The sequence below is a fragment of the Cetorhinus maximus genome, chromosome 2 (assembly GCF_964194155.1).
Source record: "Cetorhinus maximus chromosome 2, sCetMax3.hap1.1, whole genome shotgun sequence".
In the NCBI taxonomy this organism is placed as follows: domain Eukaryota; kingdom Metazoa; phylum Chordata; class Chondrichthyes; order Lamniformes; family Cetorhinidae; genus Cetorhinus; species Cetorhinus maximus.
In genome coordinates this window covers 47,129,831-47,146,432 of record NC_135880.1, presented here as the reverse complement: position 1 = coordinate 47,146,432, position 16,602 = coordinate 47,129,831, and the positions used below count along the sequence as shown (strand labels likewise).

General features: G+C 44.0%; 1 protein-coding gene across 1 annotated transcript in view; it reads left to right on the top strand.

Moving 5' to 3' along the window:
* Positions 1–16,215, top strand: part of LOC144694119 (uncharacterized) — a 172,482-nt gene extending 156,267 nt beyond the window's left edge. Inside the window, 2 exon segments of the mRNA XM_078564479.1 lie at positions 7,146–7,326; positions 15,498–16,215. Of these exon segments, the coding sequence (XP_078420605.1) occupies positions 7,146–7,326; positions 15,498–15,565 (249 nt within the window). The 3' untranslated portion in view covers positions 15,566–16,215.
* Positions 16,216–16,602: the final 387 nt, after the last annotated feature.

Here is a 16,602-nt window from a genome sequence, read left to right as displayed (position 1 = left end):
ACTAGATCCCAAAGAGATGTGTGTCCCTGCACTGATGGAGGGTGTGGGTGAGCGCTGTGATGGGTCTTCAATGAGGGTGATTCTTCTTCAGATTCTTCTTCTGATGTGTCTTTGGGGCTTCATTGGAGGCCTGGTGTCGTGAACTCCCTCAGCTTTTTGGCAGATGTGCCTGCGAAAGCAAGGAGAGATAATTAGTGCATGGCAGTGGCCTGTGAAACAGGACACATTGTTCATAGCATGGCTGTCTGATGGATGTTGCACTGCTGGATCCTCACTTGGTAGATCAGTGCTGACCTCACCATCAGCACAGGAATGGTCCACATCTTCACCGGCCAGCTGGATGTCTCGATTTTCAATATCTGTTAGGACCTTGATGTCGGGCATTCCTCCACCAATCTGTGGCCTCTCCCTTTTGTTTTGAGCCAGTTTGTCCTGCATGAATACAGATGGAGAGAGTGTAAGTGGGACGCCTGCCAGGCCAAATGATAAGTATGCCTAGGTTGGTTAATGGTCCCATGGATGGATGAGGACAATGAAATAAAAACAGAAAATGCTGGAAATACTCAGCAGGTCTGACAGTGTCTGTGGAGAGAGAAACAGAGTTAACGTTTTGAGTCCATATGACTCTTCTTCAGAGCTAAAGAGAAGTAGAAATATGATGGAATTTACACTGTTTAAGGGAGATGGAGCAGGTGAAGCTGGATAGAAGGTCAACGATAGATGGAGGCTAAGGAGAGATTGGCAAAGATGTCGTGGACCAAAAAGACAAAGGGAGTGTTAATGGTAGTGGTAAGGGCTAAAGAAGGTGCTGATAGTGGCAGAAAGGTAAGAAAGCAGAATGTGTGAATAGCAGAACAACAGTCAGCACCCTGTGAAAGAACAACATGGAACAAGTAACAGATTTGTTGGTGGAGTGGGGCAAGGGGGCAGTGATTGGGGAAAAAGGATTAAAAAATGATTTAAAAAGGGATAAAACAATGAATAAATGAATAAAAATAAGTGGATAAAACATAAAAATAATTTTTAAAAAACGGATTTAAAAGGGGCTGAAGATAGAGGAGAGAGTTCATGGTCTGAAGTTGTTGAACTCAATGTTAAGTCTGGAAGGCTGTAAAGTGCCTAATTGGAAGATGAGGTGCTGTTCCTCCAGTTTGTGTTGAGCTTCACTGTTGGGCTTCACTGACTGGAATGATACAGCATGAAAAACCGCCATTGGGGCTTGGAGGAGAGACCTGGAGTGCCACAGGCTTGAGATTTCAACAATGAGCAGGCACTGAGTAGACATAACATAAATGCTACATCAATAGGAAGAGAATAAGTAAATGTGTGCATAATATTATGGCATTACAGCAGTGCATTACCAGACCAATCAAGGTCAGTGACGAGTAGGAATACGCAGTGAAAAACAGGTTGCCATACTTAGAGTTTAAAACATTCTAGCTGCTTTATCTTCATTTTGCTGCCACTTACAAGAACTGGGAGGCAAAAAGCAACCTAAAATTGCCCAAGTCTCTGAAACACTGTTGTCCAATACAAATCCAAATTCCATGCAACACGGAACCAAAAGCATTTTGCCAATGTCCTTGAGTTAGATATAACGTAATGAAAACATGTCACCCTTCAGTTAGTTAATATTCATCTGCCCCCTAATGGTTATGATCTGTCATTGGTAATTCCTGTTTGTCATATGCTGGAAATATTTTTTTCATTCATTTGTGGGATGTGAGCTTCACTGCCAACATTGTTGCCCATCCCTAGATGCCCTCGAGAAGGTGGTGGTGAGCTGCCTTTTTGAACCACTGCAGTCCATGTGGTGAAAATACCCCTACAGTACTGTTCAGGAGGGGTTGTTGGATTTTGATATTACCGTGAAATCAGGTGGCAAAGGATCTCATAATAGTCACATGTAGGTGGAATTTCTGGTCAACGTGGCCAGTGCCATGAACTGAAACAGGTGATCAGGAGCTTAAGGGAAAGAATTTCTTTGTCCTCATGGAAATTTAGTAGCAGAATGGGAGCCCTGCAATTATTTATTTTCACTACAAGAATCCCAGAGTGAAATGCATTACTGAATGTACCCATATCACTCTTTGGTAGGGACATGGAATTTTGAAGGAGCTGTTTGCTGAAGTGTTAGCATGCAGCATCAGTCATGATTTAACAGAGTGCAAAAAAGTAAATGGAAAATATATGTTTGAAACCATGTAAACATTGGCAAAATTTACCTTGGCAAGCTACCTGATAACCAGCTTTTTCCTCATTTATTCTAATGCCCTTTGATTTTTTAAAATCAGTATTAACTCAAGCTGCCATCTCTGTGGAAAGCAGAATAAAGTTCTGTGTGGAAGGTACCATTGCATTCCAAATGGGCAAGCTTTCTTTTATTGCCCTTGTTGCATAAGTACCTTCGAGAATAGAGATGCTGTGAGATCTGCCTTTTTAGCTTTTTATTCAGCAATAATCAAGCCACTACTTTAATCGGGAGCTTAAAGAGCCACTACAGCTGCACGCAACTGCCTACTCCTTTGTTCTAGGCAAGTTCCTGACACCTGGCTCAGTCTGGGCTGGGAGCTCACTGTGAATGCAAAATTGGATCAACTTTTGTGGCAGTTTTGTGAGGTAATTCTCCTAGGCTGTGAATGCACTTGTGCCAAGATTAGAAAGCTTGGTATTTTGTGTTTTAAATGTATGACTCTATGGAATGGGTTTCAGAGCTTGTCTGAATGGTCCCAGCCCCCACCGACCTCCTTAATATTAGAATATCAGTTTACTCTTCTGATAGTTGAGTGGGCAGGTGGACTGCATGGTGTGAGGCTAAGCTACACTCATCAGGGACGTCCTGATGATTGTTGATCTCGGCTATACTAGCTGATGTGATTTGGGGTTATGTTCCGGGTGCTCTAAACAGCCTCAGTACGTACCGATGTGGAAAGGGAAAGCCAGTCAGCATTCCCTTTCAGCCAGCAATCTTGGCCACTCATCCAATAGGTGGAATTCTCCCAGATTTGTACCAAGCGCAGTAGCGGATGTGAGAAAAGATGTTTTACCCGCTGGCCTAAATGGTGAGATTTTGCACTGTATCGTCCCCTTCTGGCGCCTTATTAATAATGTATTCACCGGAAACACTCCAGATCGCTGGTGAGCAGGCTCAGGTTTTCCCACCACTCCTTGATCTTAGTGCTTCCTCACTCCGGGCACCAGAGCACAGCCTACTTCATGTCTTCAGACCAGGACTGCTCCAGGCGACAGATGGCCCCAAAAGCAAAGAAGACGGCAGCCCCAAATTTAGTGACACCTCCCTGGAGCGCCTGTTGGACATAGTGGAAGTCCGCCACAATGTCCTCTACCCCTCCCAGTGGCCACAGGAGGGCCACCAGAGTCACCAATCCAGCCTGGGAGGCGGTGGCAGTGATGGGCAGCGACACTGGAGCACAGAGGTAGTCGGACATCCAGTGCATGAAGAGGACGAATGCTCTCATCCGTTCCACCAGGGTAAGTCAACCACCTCATCACTCTCAGCTCACATACTCACAAACCCATCACACATCCACAGGGATCTCACACCTCAAGGGACAACACCACTAACTCTCTCACACACCCTCACATCTCCATCAGGCTCATACCAACTCAAGCTCATGTCCTCACCCTGTCCATGGCTCCGCTCACCACACAAACATTCCATGCAGTGCCATGCATCCTGCTCACACTCTCTCCATCTGTTTTCATGCAGGAGAAGCTGGCTCACAACAGCAGAGGTCCCAGACCAAGGGTGGAGTGGCCCACAGTAGGCCCCTCACCACTTTGAGGAGTGTACCATCCTGCTGACTGGTGAGAACGGGGACCATGCCAGTGGTGATGGTGAGGTTGGCAGCGAACACTCTTGTGAGGATCCTGCACCACATCACCCCTCTCTCAACGCAAATGTAAGTGCTCTCTCTCCTGCTTTTGACTCTGCTGTCATCTCTCTAATCATCTCTCTGTGGTTCACAGGGAGCTCTGCCAAGCAACCGACACCCTCAGACAGCCAGACCTTCAGCTCCATCGAGATCCTCACCTCCAGCCAAGAGGTCACCTCCTTCATTGAAGAGCTGGAAATAAGCAGCCTGGAAAACCCATCGCAGCACTTGCCCATACCCTCCACCATCACAGAGACACACACCTCAGTGGGACCTAGATCTAAAGCAGGCTCAGGTTAAGAATCTGGTGGTCACCGCATGGACATATGTCCGGAGCAGGAGGAAGAAGGTTTGGTCGATCTCTCCGGCACTCGGTGGACTGCTGGGGAAGAGGCATCTTGAGGTCTGAGTCAGGTGACGAGCCTCTGGATTTGGTCATCCAACATTATGGACTGTCAATGAAAGGCGGGAGAACATAATGCAAAGCTGTTTAAAGCCCTCAACAGAATGGCATGTGAGTCAAAGGAGTGGGTCTGCCTGCTCCCTGATGAAGTAGGGGCCATATGTGCATGCATGGAGGTCTCCATGGGAAGGATGGCAGACGCCATTGAGACCCTGGTCCAGTAGAACATGGAGATACGCACAGACCTGTACTCAATCACAGTAGCCATGAGTGAGTTCCTGCAGAGGCAATGCGAGAGGGAAATGGGGCACCTCGATGTCCCACAGGTGCTCCTTCCCCTCAAGGAGTCAGGCTGGAGCCCTAGGGCACCCGAAGGGAGGAAGAGCGACAGCTGGACACCACAGGGTCATCCACTCAGGTATCTCAGAGGCTGACTGCTCCCTCCAAGTCCCCTTTGTCTGTGACCCCACTCAGCATCATCCTCTGTCACTGTAGAGGGAGCAGCTGGCCCACAGGAGGACTGTCAAAGCAAGCCGGGGCCCTCAAGGCCTCAGCTCTCCAGAGGACACATGCCAAAGTTATCAGAGGCTACAGGGCCAACCATTGCACTGGCTGTCTCCACCCCTGCTGCGGATGTCAGGGCAGCACCTGGAAGAAGTGTTAAGCCTAGAAAAATTAAGAAATTCTGATCACAAGTGGTTGCACTGGTGAACACATTTTGTCACTTTATAATCTGAAAATATATTCACTTTCACTGAATAATGTGTAATGTTGTCTTTCAGCTTCATTTACAGGCTTCACGAGTCCTCCTACTGCATCCCCTCCACCACCAGCAGTTCAGCTGCACACAGCTGGCCCATGAGTGATTCTGGAGGGAGAAATGTGTGTGTGTGGCAGGGCCTTTCAGAGCCTTGTGCAAGCACCTCCCCCACACACGGAGCCTTCCTCCATCACACTCATCTCACTGTCCCGAGCATTTTCACTGCTGCCTGCTGAGGTTCTCTGTCTGTTGTCCATCTGAGCTGACCTGCATCTCCACCCACCCACTGATCACACTCCCATGCAGCACCTGTGCCCATCTGACACGAGGCTTCGCTCACTTACAATTTGAAAACCATGGTCGCAGTCAAGTTTCTTGTAAGCTCTCTATCCTTTCTTTTCCCCCAGTCACTCACGTCCTTCCCCCCATCATTGTGGACCCTCCTGGCATCAGCTTCTACCTGCCCACCATCACCTACTGACCCAAACCCTTATCATTCCACGATGTCCAGGTGAATATGTATGTTCTCTACCTTCCTGAGAATCCCGCCCCCCATCCACATTGACCTCCCCAAACTCCTCCTTCCCACCCCCAGGGTCCGTGTCTGCCGAAACCCCACCACCCACCCGCGCCATCCCTTCTACCGTTACCAATGCACCCTCACCCTCCCACCCTACCAGCTACCCCTGCCCCTTCTCACACTCACCATTCCCTCCTACCACACCCACCCTCAGTTCGCTCCCCAGGAAGCAGTCATTGAATCCACAGACCCCTCCCTTTCACATTCACCTGGACATCCCCACCCCTTTACTCTCTCCTCCACCCTTACTCCCTCCTCCACCTTTACTCCCTCCTCCACCCTTATTCCCTCCTCCCCCAGTGCACCTTCCCCCGCTCCAAACTTCCTCCTCCCCCACGGACACCTTTTCCCCCTCTGAACTCCCTCCCCCTAGACAGCTTCTCCTCCTATACCTTCCTCCCCCCCTTATACCTACCTCCCCATGCAGCATTCCACCCCCATTACACCCTCCTTTCCACATACTCCCACCTCCCCCTGTACACCCTCCTTCCCCCTCCCAACCTCACCCACCTGACACCTTCGCCCCACCGTCCCCTCAACTTCACCTCCTCGGCCTCTCCCCACCGGTTCACCTCCCTCTCCCACTCACAGCTGGACCTTCCTCTCCCACCCCTATGGCCCAATATCTGTAGCAGGCCATGGCCAAGGCCATGATGTTCTAAAGCAGACCCAAAGCATCAACAGAGGCCTCTCACCTCCCACTGCTTTATGGCGGAGCCATGTGCTTAAGAATCCATCTAGCATGCGATGCACGTGTTCCTCCAGGGTCCGGGAGCTGTAGGGCTCCAGCATCTTCTCTTCCTCAGATGTCCGCGATGTGAGGAAGACCCTAACGGTAAGTCTCGGCTTCTGCGTGTCACACTTTTCCAGACATGTTCTGGGCCGGCACGTTTTCCCAGCGGGATGCAAATCGGCTTCATGCCAGCCTCCAGTGGGATTTGCATTCCGCAATGGTGCACACCATCAGATGATCCTGCTGTGATTTCACATCAGCGTGAAACCGATTTCTGCCCTCATGCTGAATTGTCCCGCCCGCCATGACACCCGCTGCCAACAGGACCGGACAATTCCACCTAATGACTTCACCCTGAGTTAATTTACCAGTCGAGTTCTCTGCCCAGCTTATGTGCCTTTGTTCCCCTCTGAGTTTCAATGGCCTGTCGGCATTCACAGACAAGGTTCACATATAAAGAACTTTCACTTGGCCTGGTAGGGGAGAAAAAAATGAACTAAAAATCCATTCCCTCCCTGCCTTAACTTTCCTAAGTTGACTGCTTTCATTTTTGCTGAAATATATTCAGTAAGTAGGTTAGAACTGAAAAAGGTTACTGTATTGCAGTATTTGCTGGAATGAAGATAGTGGGTATACCAGAAGCAGAAAACATAGGATGGACTTTGGTACATTTGAGGACCAGATAAGACATATCAAAAGCATTCAGAAACAGTAGAATATAAATGTTAGTGCAGCTGTCGATAAGATCATCTTGGTTGTGTTTTGTCTATCAGAGTATACCTATCAACTTCAACATCGAGCTACTAAAGAATGCACCCAACCCAATGGGTGTGCTTCGCTCCAAGGCCTCTGGAGAACCTCCCCAGTGCATGTCCTGTGCAACTTTATTTGCTGTGAAACATGCCATTGAGGCAGCACGTCAGGATATTGGGCAGGACACCTACTTTCCATTAAGTGAGTATGATTAATGGATTGCGTTTATAAGGCACAGCATAGAACTTCTAAGCAGTGTTATTTTAATCCAAGCGTTAACTCATTTATTGAACCAGGTTAACACCAGCGTTAAAGTAAGATCAACTGGAAAATCTAGGTTTGTGTAACTATTGTAATAAATATGTTTGACTAAATCACCCCCAACTTTACAATGCAAGTTACCGAATCAAAGAATGCTGAGCACCGTGTGGTGTTAATGGATAAAACAAAATTGGATTAGGATCCACTTGACTTAGCCACGAGACTCTAAGGGCAGAATTATCCCCCCATCGGAGGGGTTGTGCAGGGGTGGGTGGGAGCGGGTGCGGACCCGATCGGCAGCTCATTTAACTATTTTAATTAATTTCTAACAGGCCTTAGTAGGCCTTTAACAGTTCGGCTAAAAATCTAAATCACGCCCGCCCGACGTCACCGCACGTCATTTTACACGACAGCAAGCGAGCCCCGCCTCCACTCGCCGACCGGGAAATTCTTCCCTGAGTCTATAATTGTTGAAGCAATTACATAAGCTTTTAGCATCTATCTACCGCATTTTTATTAATGAAAATTACCTCATTCTTTGGCTACTTAATTCAAAGGAGAGGTCTAAAAGAGGACCATGTGTGTTTCTGTATCTTGCACCAAAACTTGATGCAAGGTCAAGAGATGTAAGACTTTGATTGAATCATGGCATTCTGTTGATGTTTTGTGCTAAAACAACAAAACTCAAGCAGATTTGAGTGTGATCAGGAGCTGGGATTTAGTTAACTGCTTAATATTTCTGTCACAGTGCTGACATATTTTTCTGGTTTGAGCTAAAGAAAGAAAAATCTGCATTTGTATAGTGTCTTTCACAACAATAAGATGTCCCAAAGCACTTTACAGCCAAATTAAGTACTTTTGATCTGTCGACACTGTTGTAATGTAGAAATTTGAGCACCAATTTGAGCACAGGAAGCTCCCACAAAGAGCAATGTAAATATGATCACATAACCTGCTAATTTGATAATCCCTGACTGCATCCCACCTCCAGGCCAGAGGGAAGATGGCAGGGGGGAGGAACGGTGGGGCAGCAAGTAGTCAGCGTGGATCATTAAGAGCCACATAAGTTCATTTCAAGAAGGCCGACTGGAATTTTCCAGTCAGTCACCGGGTTCCAGGCGGCAAGGGCTAGTATAGATGCCTGGAGGGCAGACCGGGGGTCCAGCGGTCCAAGCAGGCTAGAGGTTATGCTTGCCTCCAGGGTGGAGGAAAAGCCAACGGAAGCCATGTAGAGGCCCATCAAACACAATGTGGTGGCCTGGCTACAAAACCCATTTTTTTTTAATTTAAGGTTTATCAAAAGGTTGGAGAGATGGTGCCTCTGTCTTGAAGCACCCTCTCACTTACTTACCACCCACTGCAGCATGCAAACTGGGAGATCTTGGCCCTCCAGCATCGAGAGCCCAATCACCATCTTTAATTGGACGGTCAGACCACCTCCAAGCCAATTAAGTGGACACCACTGTGAAAATCACAATGTGTGATTGTTTTCCCCCCGGGAGCAGGTTCGGAACCTGGAAAACAGTGCTGACCTCTGTTTCCCGCCCCCAGAGAGAAAATTCAGCCTGAGGTGTTGCTTTGCTCGTTCTCCCTCTGCGCATTCTCCACAGTTTTGCTCTCTCCCTGTCATGAAAGGAGAATAAAACTGGACACAGTGAGGTAGAGGGTGCCATTTTAGGAAAGCTTTCTTTCCCCACCGAGCAAAATCTGCCGGGAATTGGCACAATCGGGCAGCTTTCTATGTAATTTGTTCAGAAAAATGCTTTAGAAAGTATTCCTTAATTCATGTATGTTGGTAAAGTTTCATTAATATAGCTGAAAACAGGTTCACCCCAAAAAGTAAGCATTTTAAATAAGTGTCAGTCCACAACCTCTGATTAATCTGATTTTGTTACTGAAAATTACTTCTCAAAAAAAAATGCAAAAGTTAGTTACATTGGAGTACGATAGTCAGCTGCTTAGTAATTCTTTTCAAAAATTAATTCAGAACCATTCTTGGTGCTTTTTTTATCCAAAAGAGACTGCACAAAGGCCTAGAATTAACAGGGACTTTCAGTGGTGATTAATTCAGTGGGGAAAGGCACTGTTTTTTAAACTAGAGCAAAAGATCACAGAAACTTGGGTTGCATTGAACACAATTAGTGCTTAAAAATTTGGTCATCTTTTGTGCCGGTTATGTCGCTCTCTGGTGAATTGTGCCTAAAAAACCAGTGCCAAAATCGAGCCAAAATTCCAGGCCAGTACTCACTATGGCTCTACTAACAAGGCCTTGCATAAAGTGTCGCATTTCTACCTTGATATTGAATTGCTGTAGTTATATATCCTATTCACTTTTCCCTAGAGCTGGTGACATTGGTTGTGGAACTCCAATGTTTTACTGACTGTGTCACCTAAGTTTCTCTGCTGTTTTGCCATTTTCAGCAGGTAACCCTGCAAGGGCTTATACACGCATGGAATTACCCAGAGCCAAATCCATCATTTATTCACGTTGAAGGATACCTGCCACACACGAGCCCAATATATCTAGATCAGCCTCTACCCACATTTATTTCACCTACATTTCTAACTCCTGAACACACCTTTGTGGCATTAGCATATTTGAGTTGTTTCTAAAATGGAAGCCAGCAGAAGCAGTTTTTAATATTTAAAATGGCTGAAGAATTGAGCCCAGGCACATTTGCTAAAATCACTAGCTTGTAATGTAGTGAAAACCATGCTGTAGTATGGGCTTAAAGAATACATGTGTAGGAACAACCAAATAAATAGGCATCATGGATTTAGACATAGAGGATCTTCTTGAAAATACTCCTCCTGTTGTAATAAATCAGATAAATGAGGGAATTATTGTACTGTTTACTTGAATGCTCAGAAGGATTATCATATGAGGCAACTGGATAAGAAATTAGCTTTTAAAAAAGTAATCCAACAGGCACGCTTGCAATATTTGCATGCTTGTTATTTCTAGTGACCTTGGTATTGAAACTATTGTTAAATTATCAAATTTTTCAGACTTCAAAATAGGGAGAGCAGTATAAACGGGGAGCTGCCACGCGATCCACAAAGGGTATCCATAACCCCCCCTACTCCCATATTATGAGGTGAACTCAGTGTAATTTATAGGTGTTATGGCACAACGAATGGTAAATGCTGAGCTGCTCAAATCCCAAAGGGGAACTTGAACCAACCACCACAACTGTTTTGCAACTTGTATATTTCAAAACACATGCCTCAACCACATTGCTGTGGGTATGGAGTCACATGTAGGCCAGACCAGGTAAGGATGATAGATTTCCCTTCTTAAAGGACATTAGTGAACCAGATGGGTTTTTAAAACAATCAGCAATGGTTGTCATCATCAGACTTTAATTCCAGATTTTTTATTGAATTCAAATTCCACCATCTGCCGTGGTGGGATTTGAACCCAGGTCCCCAGAGCATTACTCTGGGTCTCTGGATTGCCAGTCCAGTGACAATACCACAACACCACCACCTCCTCTTTATTATTCATTAATAATAAGACCACCAAGTCTTATAGGTTTCATACAAAATAAAATTCAACCTTTATTAATAGAAGTAATGATTTTAAGCACATACATAGATTTATAAATTACTGCTATGCTAACTTCTAATTCCCCTAATTAATCTAATTCCCAGCTACACCTCCATTAAGGCAATAGTAAAACACATAGATTTAAACAAACCCAGGCAAAGCACACACCCTGGACAGTCGAATTCAAAATGAGTTTTTCTCAACTTCGATTCCTTGTTGACAGCAGCTTGAGGCTTAGATGCTGGAAGCTTTTCACACGTGTCTTAAAATGCTTTCTTTCCTTACACATAACCTCATCCCCTTTATACAGATTTCTCCCTTTTCAATGTAAATCCCATTGTTTCGATATGTCTTTTCAACTCTACTTTTCTAATAATGAAAATCTTTCAAAGTTCCAATTTTATCAGTAAGGTTTGGGAAAGATAATCACACTGTTTGGCTTAGCCTCTGTTGGCTAGGTGTAACACTTTGCCGCCTCTTTGAAATTCACTACTCTAATCTATCTAAAAATGCAAATGTTCCCTTACACCTCACATTCTAAAACTCCAGTCTTATTTACCTATTTAACGTTTCAAACTTGGCTTATCTTCTTGATACATCAAGTATGGCATCAGGGAACCCTAGCAAAACTGGAGTCAATGGGAATCAGAGGGAAAACTCTCCGCTGGCTGGAGTCATGCCAAGCACAAAGGAACATGGTGTGGTTGTTGGAGGTCAGTCACCTCAGTTCCGACAATCACTGCAGGAGTACCTCAGGGTAGTGTCCTCGACCCAACCATCTTCAGCTGCTTCATCAATGACCTTCCTCCCATCATAAGGTCAGAAGTGGGGATGTTCGCTGATGATTGCACAATGTTCAGCGCCATTCGCCACTCCCCAGATACTGAAGCAATCCATGTCCAAATGCAGCAAGACAATATCTAGGCTTGGGCTGAGAAGTGGCAAGTAGCATTCACGCCACACAAGTGTCAGGCAATGACCATCTCCAAGAAGAGATAATCCAATCATCGCCCCTTGATGTTCAATAGCATTACCATCACTGAATCCCCCACTATCAACATCCTGGGGGGTTACCATCCACCAGAAACTGAACTGGACTAGCCACATAAATACTGTGGCTACAAGAGCAGTTAAAAGGCTAGGAATCCTGCGACGAGTAACTCACCTCCTGACTCCCCAAAGCCTGTCCACCATCTATAAGGCACAAGTCAAGAGTGTGATGGAATACTCCCCACTTGCCTGGATGAATACAGCTCCAACAACACTCAAGAAGCTCTGGCACCGTTCAGGACAAAGCAGCCCGCTTGATTGGCACCACATCCACAAACATTCACTCCCTCCGCTACTGATGCACAGTAGCAGCAATGTGTACCATCTATAAGATGCACTGCAGGAATTCACCAAGGCTCCTTCAACAGCACCTTCCAAACCCACGACTACTACCATCTAGAAGGACAAGGGCAGCAGAGAGATGGGAACACCACCTCCTGGAAGTTCCCCTCCAAGTCAGTCACCATCCTGACTTGGAAATATATCAAGGTTCCTTCACTGTTGATGGGTCAAAATCTTGAAACTCCCTTCCTAACAGCACTGTGAGTATACCTCCACCACATGGACTGCAGCGGTTCAAGAAGGCAGCTCACCACCAGTTTCTCAAGGGCAACTAGGGATGGACAATAAACGCTGGCACAGTCAACGAACTCCACATCCCATGAATGAGTTAAAAAAAAATCTTTAAGACCAGCTGTCTCTAATTCAATTAAGTCCTACACAGATACACACTATTTCTATTTTACAATAAATTCCAATAACATTATGAAAATTATTATATTTTCCTAATAGTGCATCCCTCACCAAAAACATGCCCAATGGGTGCAGGTAGAATGCAACCCTTTGTGATTCATGTGCAATCTCTCTCCATTTAAATAATATACTGCTTCTGTATTCATCCTGCCAAAGTGAACAAGTTCACACTTTTCCACATAATATTCCATCTACCAAATTTTTGCCCACTCACTTAACCTATCTATATCCCTTTAAGGCTCCTTCTGTCCTCTTTCCTACCTATCTTTGTGTAATCAGCAAATTTAGCAACCATACAATTAGTCCCTTCATCCATGTCATTGACATACATTGTAAATAGTTGAGGCCCCAGCATTGATCCCTGTGGCACTCCACTTGTCACATCTTACCAACCTGAAAAAAATCCATTTAACCCTACTCTCTGTTTCCTGTTAGCTAATTAATCCTCTATCTGTACTAATATGTTACCCCTACACCATGAGCTCTTATTTTCCAGAGTAACCTTTGATGTGGCACTTTGTCAAGTGCCTTCTGGAAATCTAAGTTTAGCACATTCCACGGGTTCCCCTCTATCCACATTGTTTGTTACTTCCTCAAGAGCTCCAATAAATTAATCAAACATGATTTCCCTTTAACAAAACCATGTCAGCTCTGCCTGATTGCATTGAGATTTTCTAAGTGTTTTGCTATAACCTCCTTAATAATAGATTCCAGCAATTGCCCTATGACAGCTGTTAAGGAACTGTCTCCCTCCTTTCTTCAATAGCGGAGCCACAGTCATTATTTTCCAATCTGATGGGACCTTTCCAGAATCTAGGGAATTTTGGAAAACTAAAACCAATGCATCTACTATTTCAGCAGCCATTTCTTTTAAGACCCTAGGATGAAGTTCACCAGGACCTGGGGACTTGTCAGCCTTTAGTTCTAATAATTTTATCAATACCCTTTCCCTGGTGATTGCAATTGTTTTAAGTTCCTCCCTCACTTTCACCTCCTGATTCAGTTATTTCTGGGCTGTTATTTGTATCCTTGACAGTGAAGACGGACACAAAATATCTGTTCAGTTTGTCAGTCATTTCCTTATTTCCCATTATTAATTCCCCTGACTCACTCTCTAGAGGACCATCACACACTTGACCCGTAGAAATTCTTATTATCTGTTTTCATATTTCTAGCTCGATTTTTCTTGTACTCTGATTTCCCCCTTCTTATTAATCCTTTAGTCATTCTTTGCTGTTCTTTATATTCTGTCCAATCTTCTGAACTGCCACTCATCATTGGAAAATTATATATTTTTTTCTTTCAATTTGACACTATCTTTAACTTCTCTAGTTAGCCACAAATGGTGCATCCTTCCCTTGGAGTCTTTCTTTCTCACTGGAATGTATCTTTACTAAGTATTCTGAAATATTTCCTTAAGTGTCTGCCACTGCATCTCTGCTGACCTATCCCTTGACCAAATTTCCCAGTTCGCTTTTGTCAGCTCTGTATTCATGCCCTCATAATCACTCTAAGTTTAAAATACTAGTCATAAATCCTCTCCTCTGTCCTCCAAACTGAATGTGAAATTTAATCATGTTATGATCCCTGCTACCTAGGGGCACCTTCACTGTGAGGTCATTAATTAATCCTGTCTCATTACACATTACCAGCCTGCTTTCTGGTTGGCTGTAGAATGTGCTGCTCTAAGAAACTGTCCCAAAAACACTCTATGAACTCATCATCCAGGCTACCTTTACTAATCTGGATCATCCAATTTATATGTAGATTGAAATCACCCATGATTATATCCATACCTTTCTCATAAACTCCCATTATTTCTTCCAGTATACCCTGTCCTACAGTATGGTTACTGTTAGGGGGCACATAAAACACTCCCACATGTGACTTCTTACCCTTATTATTTTTCATCTCTACCCAAGCTGATTCTACATCTTGATCTACAGTCTTATTGTACCAATTACATCTTTAATTAACAGAGATACCCCTTCACCTTTTCCTAACTTGCTGTCCTTCCTAAATGTCATGAATTCAAGAGGGATTTAGATCATTTATACGTTTGGGCAGATAAATTTATTACTGACAAATGCACCTTTTTGCACCCTGGGTGTAAAAATGTGGCATGCATACGTACAATAAACGGAATAGAATTAGGCCAGAGGGACTTCAGTACAGACACCGATAATAATACTACGGTTTTGTTTCTTTAATTGCCTAGGTTCTAATGTGATCAGTGTGTTTTAGATCAGTGTCCTGAATAATTCAAGTAGTTGAAAGTGAAATATAGAAAATTTGTTTCAAGGGAAAAAATGAAGTTAACATTTTTTATCTGATCTTCATTTAACTGTGGCTGACAAATGAAGATTTTTACAGTGGTCCTTGAAAAGTCGTGGAACTAGAATGAGCTCCATATATCATTGGTTTAGACAAGTGCATAATTTTAAGGAAAAGTTGTGGAGGAACAAAACTGGAAGTTAATTTTGAATGTATACAGATTGCTCACTTTGTGGTTGGAGTGTCTGTGTGAGCACGTTCCAGAATGCAATTCTGTAAAACTCCCAGGGAATTTTCATAAATTCCAAAGAACGGGAAACATTTATAAGGGTGGCAGTTCAAAATTAACAAGTATTGATGGCCTTTGTTAACCTCACACCATGGAGGTAAAGTATTTTAATTAATTTGAATTATAAGAAAAAATGGTTTTGGAGTAAATTTTAATGCTTGTCAAAATAATAATTGTTCTGACATTTCTCCACAGGTGGACCAGCAACAGTCGATGTAATCCAGACAAGCTGCCTTGTGGACTACAGAAACTTTTCAGTCTGAAAACCCATAACCAATTTGTGCTGTTATGCCAAACAAAGCTAATATTTTGCTCTCTCTCAGAAATTGTTTTGCCTTTGCCTCCATCGCACAATGCTATAAGTATATATCCACACAACCTATATCGTACTTTAATGTTTACTCCTGTACTGATTGTCTATTTATATCTAACACAAACCTACAGGATAAACACAATATGGGACAGTTTGTCATCTCTCAAGGTTTTTGCAGACCTTCTGCTGAAGTAACAGCAGATGAATGGGTGAATCCCCACAGAACTATTTTAAGAATTATGTTCTTTCTTTATGTATTATTAGTTTGTCGCCTAATCTGTAGGGGTAAGGCCACACTTTAAAAACCAGCTTGTAGTAGATTAAAATTTTGTGGCAAGTAGAACTGTGCAAGGAATGCATTCGAACATACATATTAGAAGCAGGAATAGGCCACTCAGCCCCTCAAGCCTTCTCCGCCATTCAAAAAGATCATGGTTGATCTGATTGTAATCTCAACTTCACATTCTCTCCTACCACGATAACCTTTCACCCCCTTGCTCATCAAGAATCTATCTAGCTCTGCCTTAAAAATATTTAGACTCTGCTTCCACCGCCTTTTGAGGAAGAGAGTTCCGAAGACTCACAACCCTCAGAGAAAAATATTTGCCTCATTTCTGTTTTATTTTTAAACAGTGACCCCTGGTTCTAGATTCTCTCACAAGAGGAAACATCTTTTCCACATCTACCCTGTCAAGACCTCTCAGGATCTTAGATGTTTCAATCAAGTCATCTCTTATTCTTCTAAACTCCAGCGGATACAAGCCTATCCTGTCCAACCTTTCCTCATAAGACAAGCAGACACCCATTCCAGGTATTAGACTAGTAAACCTACTCTGAGCTGCTTCCAATGCATTTACATTCTTCCTTAAATAAGGAGACCAATACTGTACACAGTACTCCAAATGTGGTCTCAACAATGCTCTGTACAACTGATGCATAACCTCCCTACTTTTGTATTCAATTCCCCTCACAATAAACAATAACATT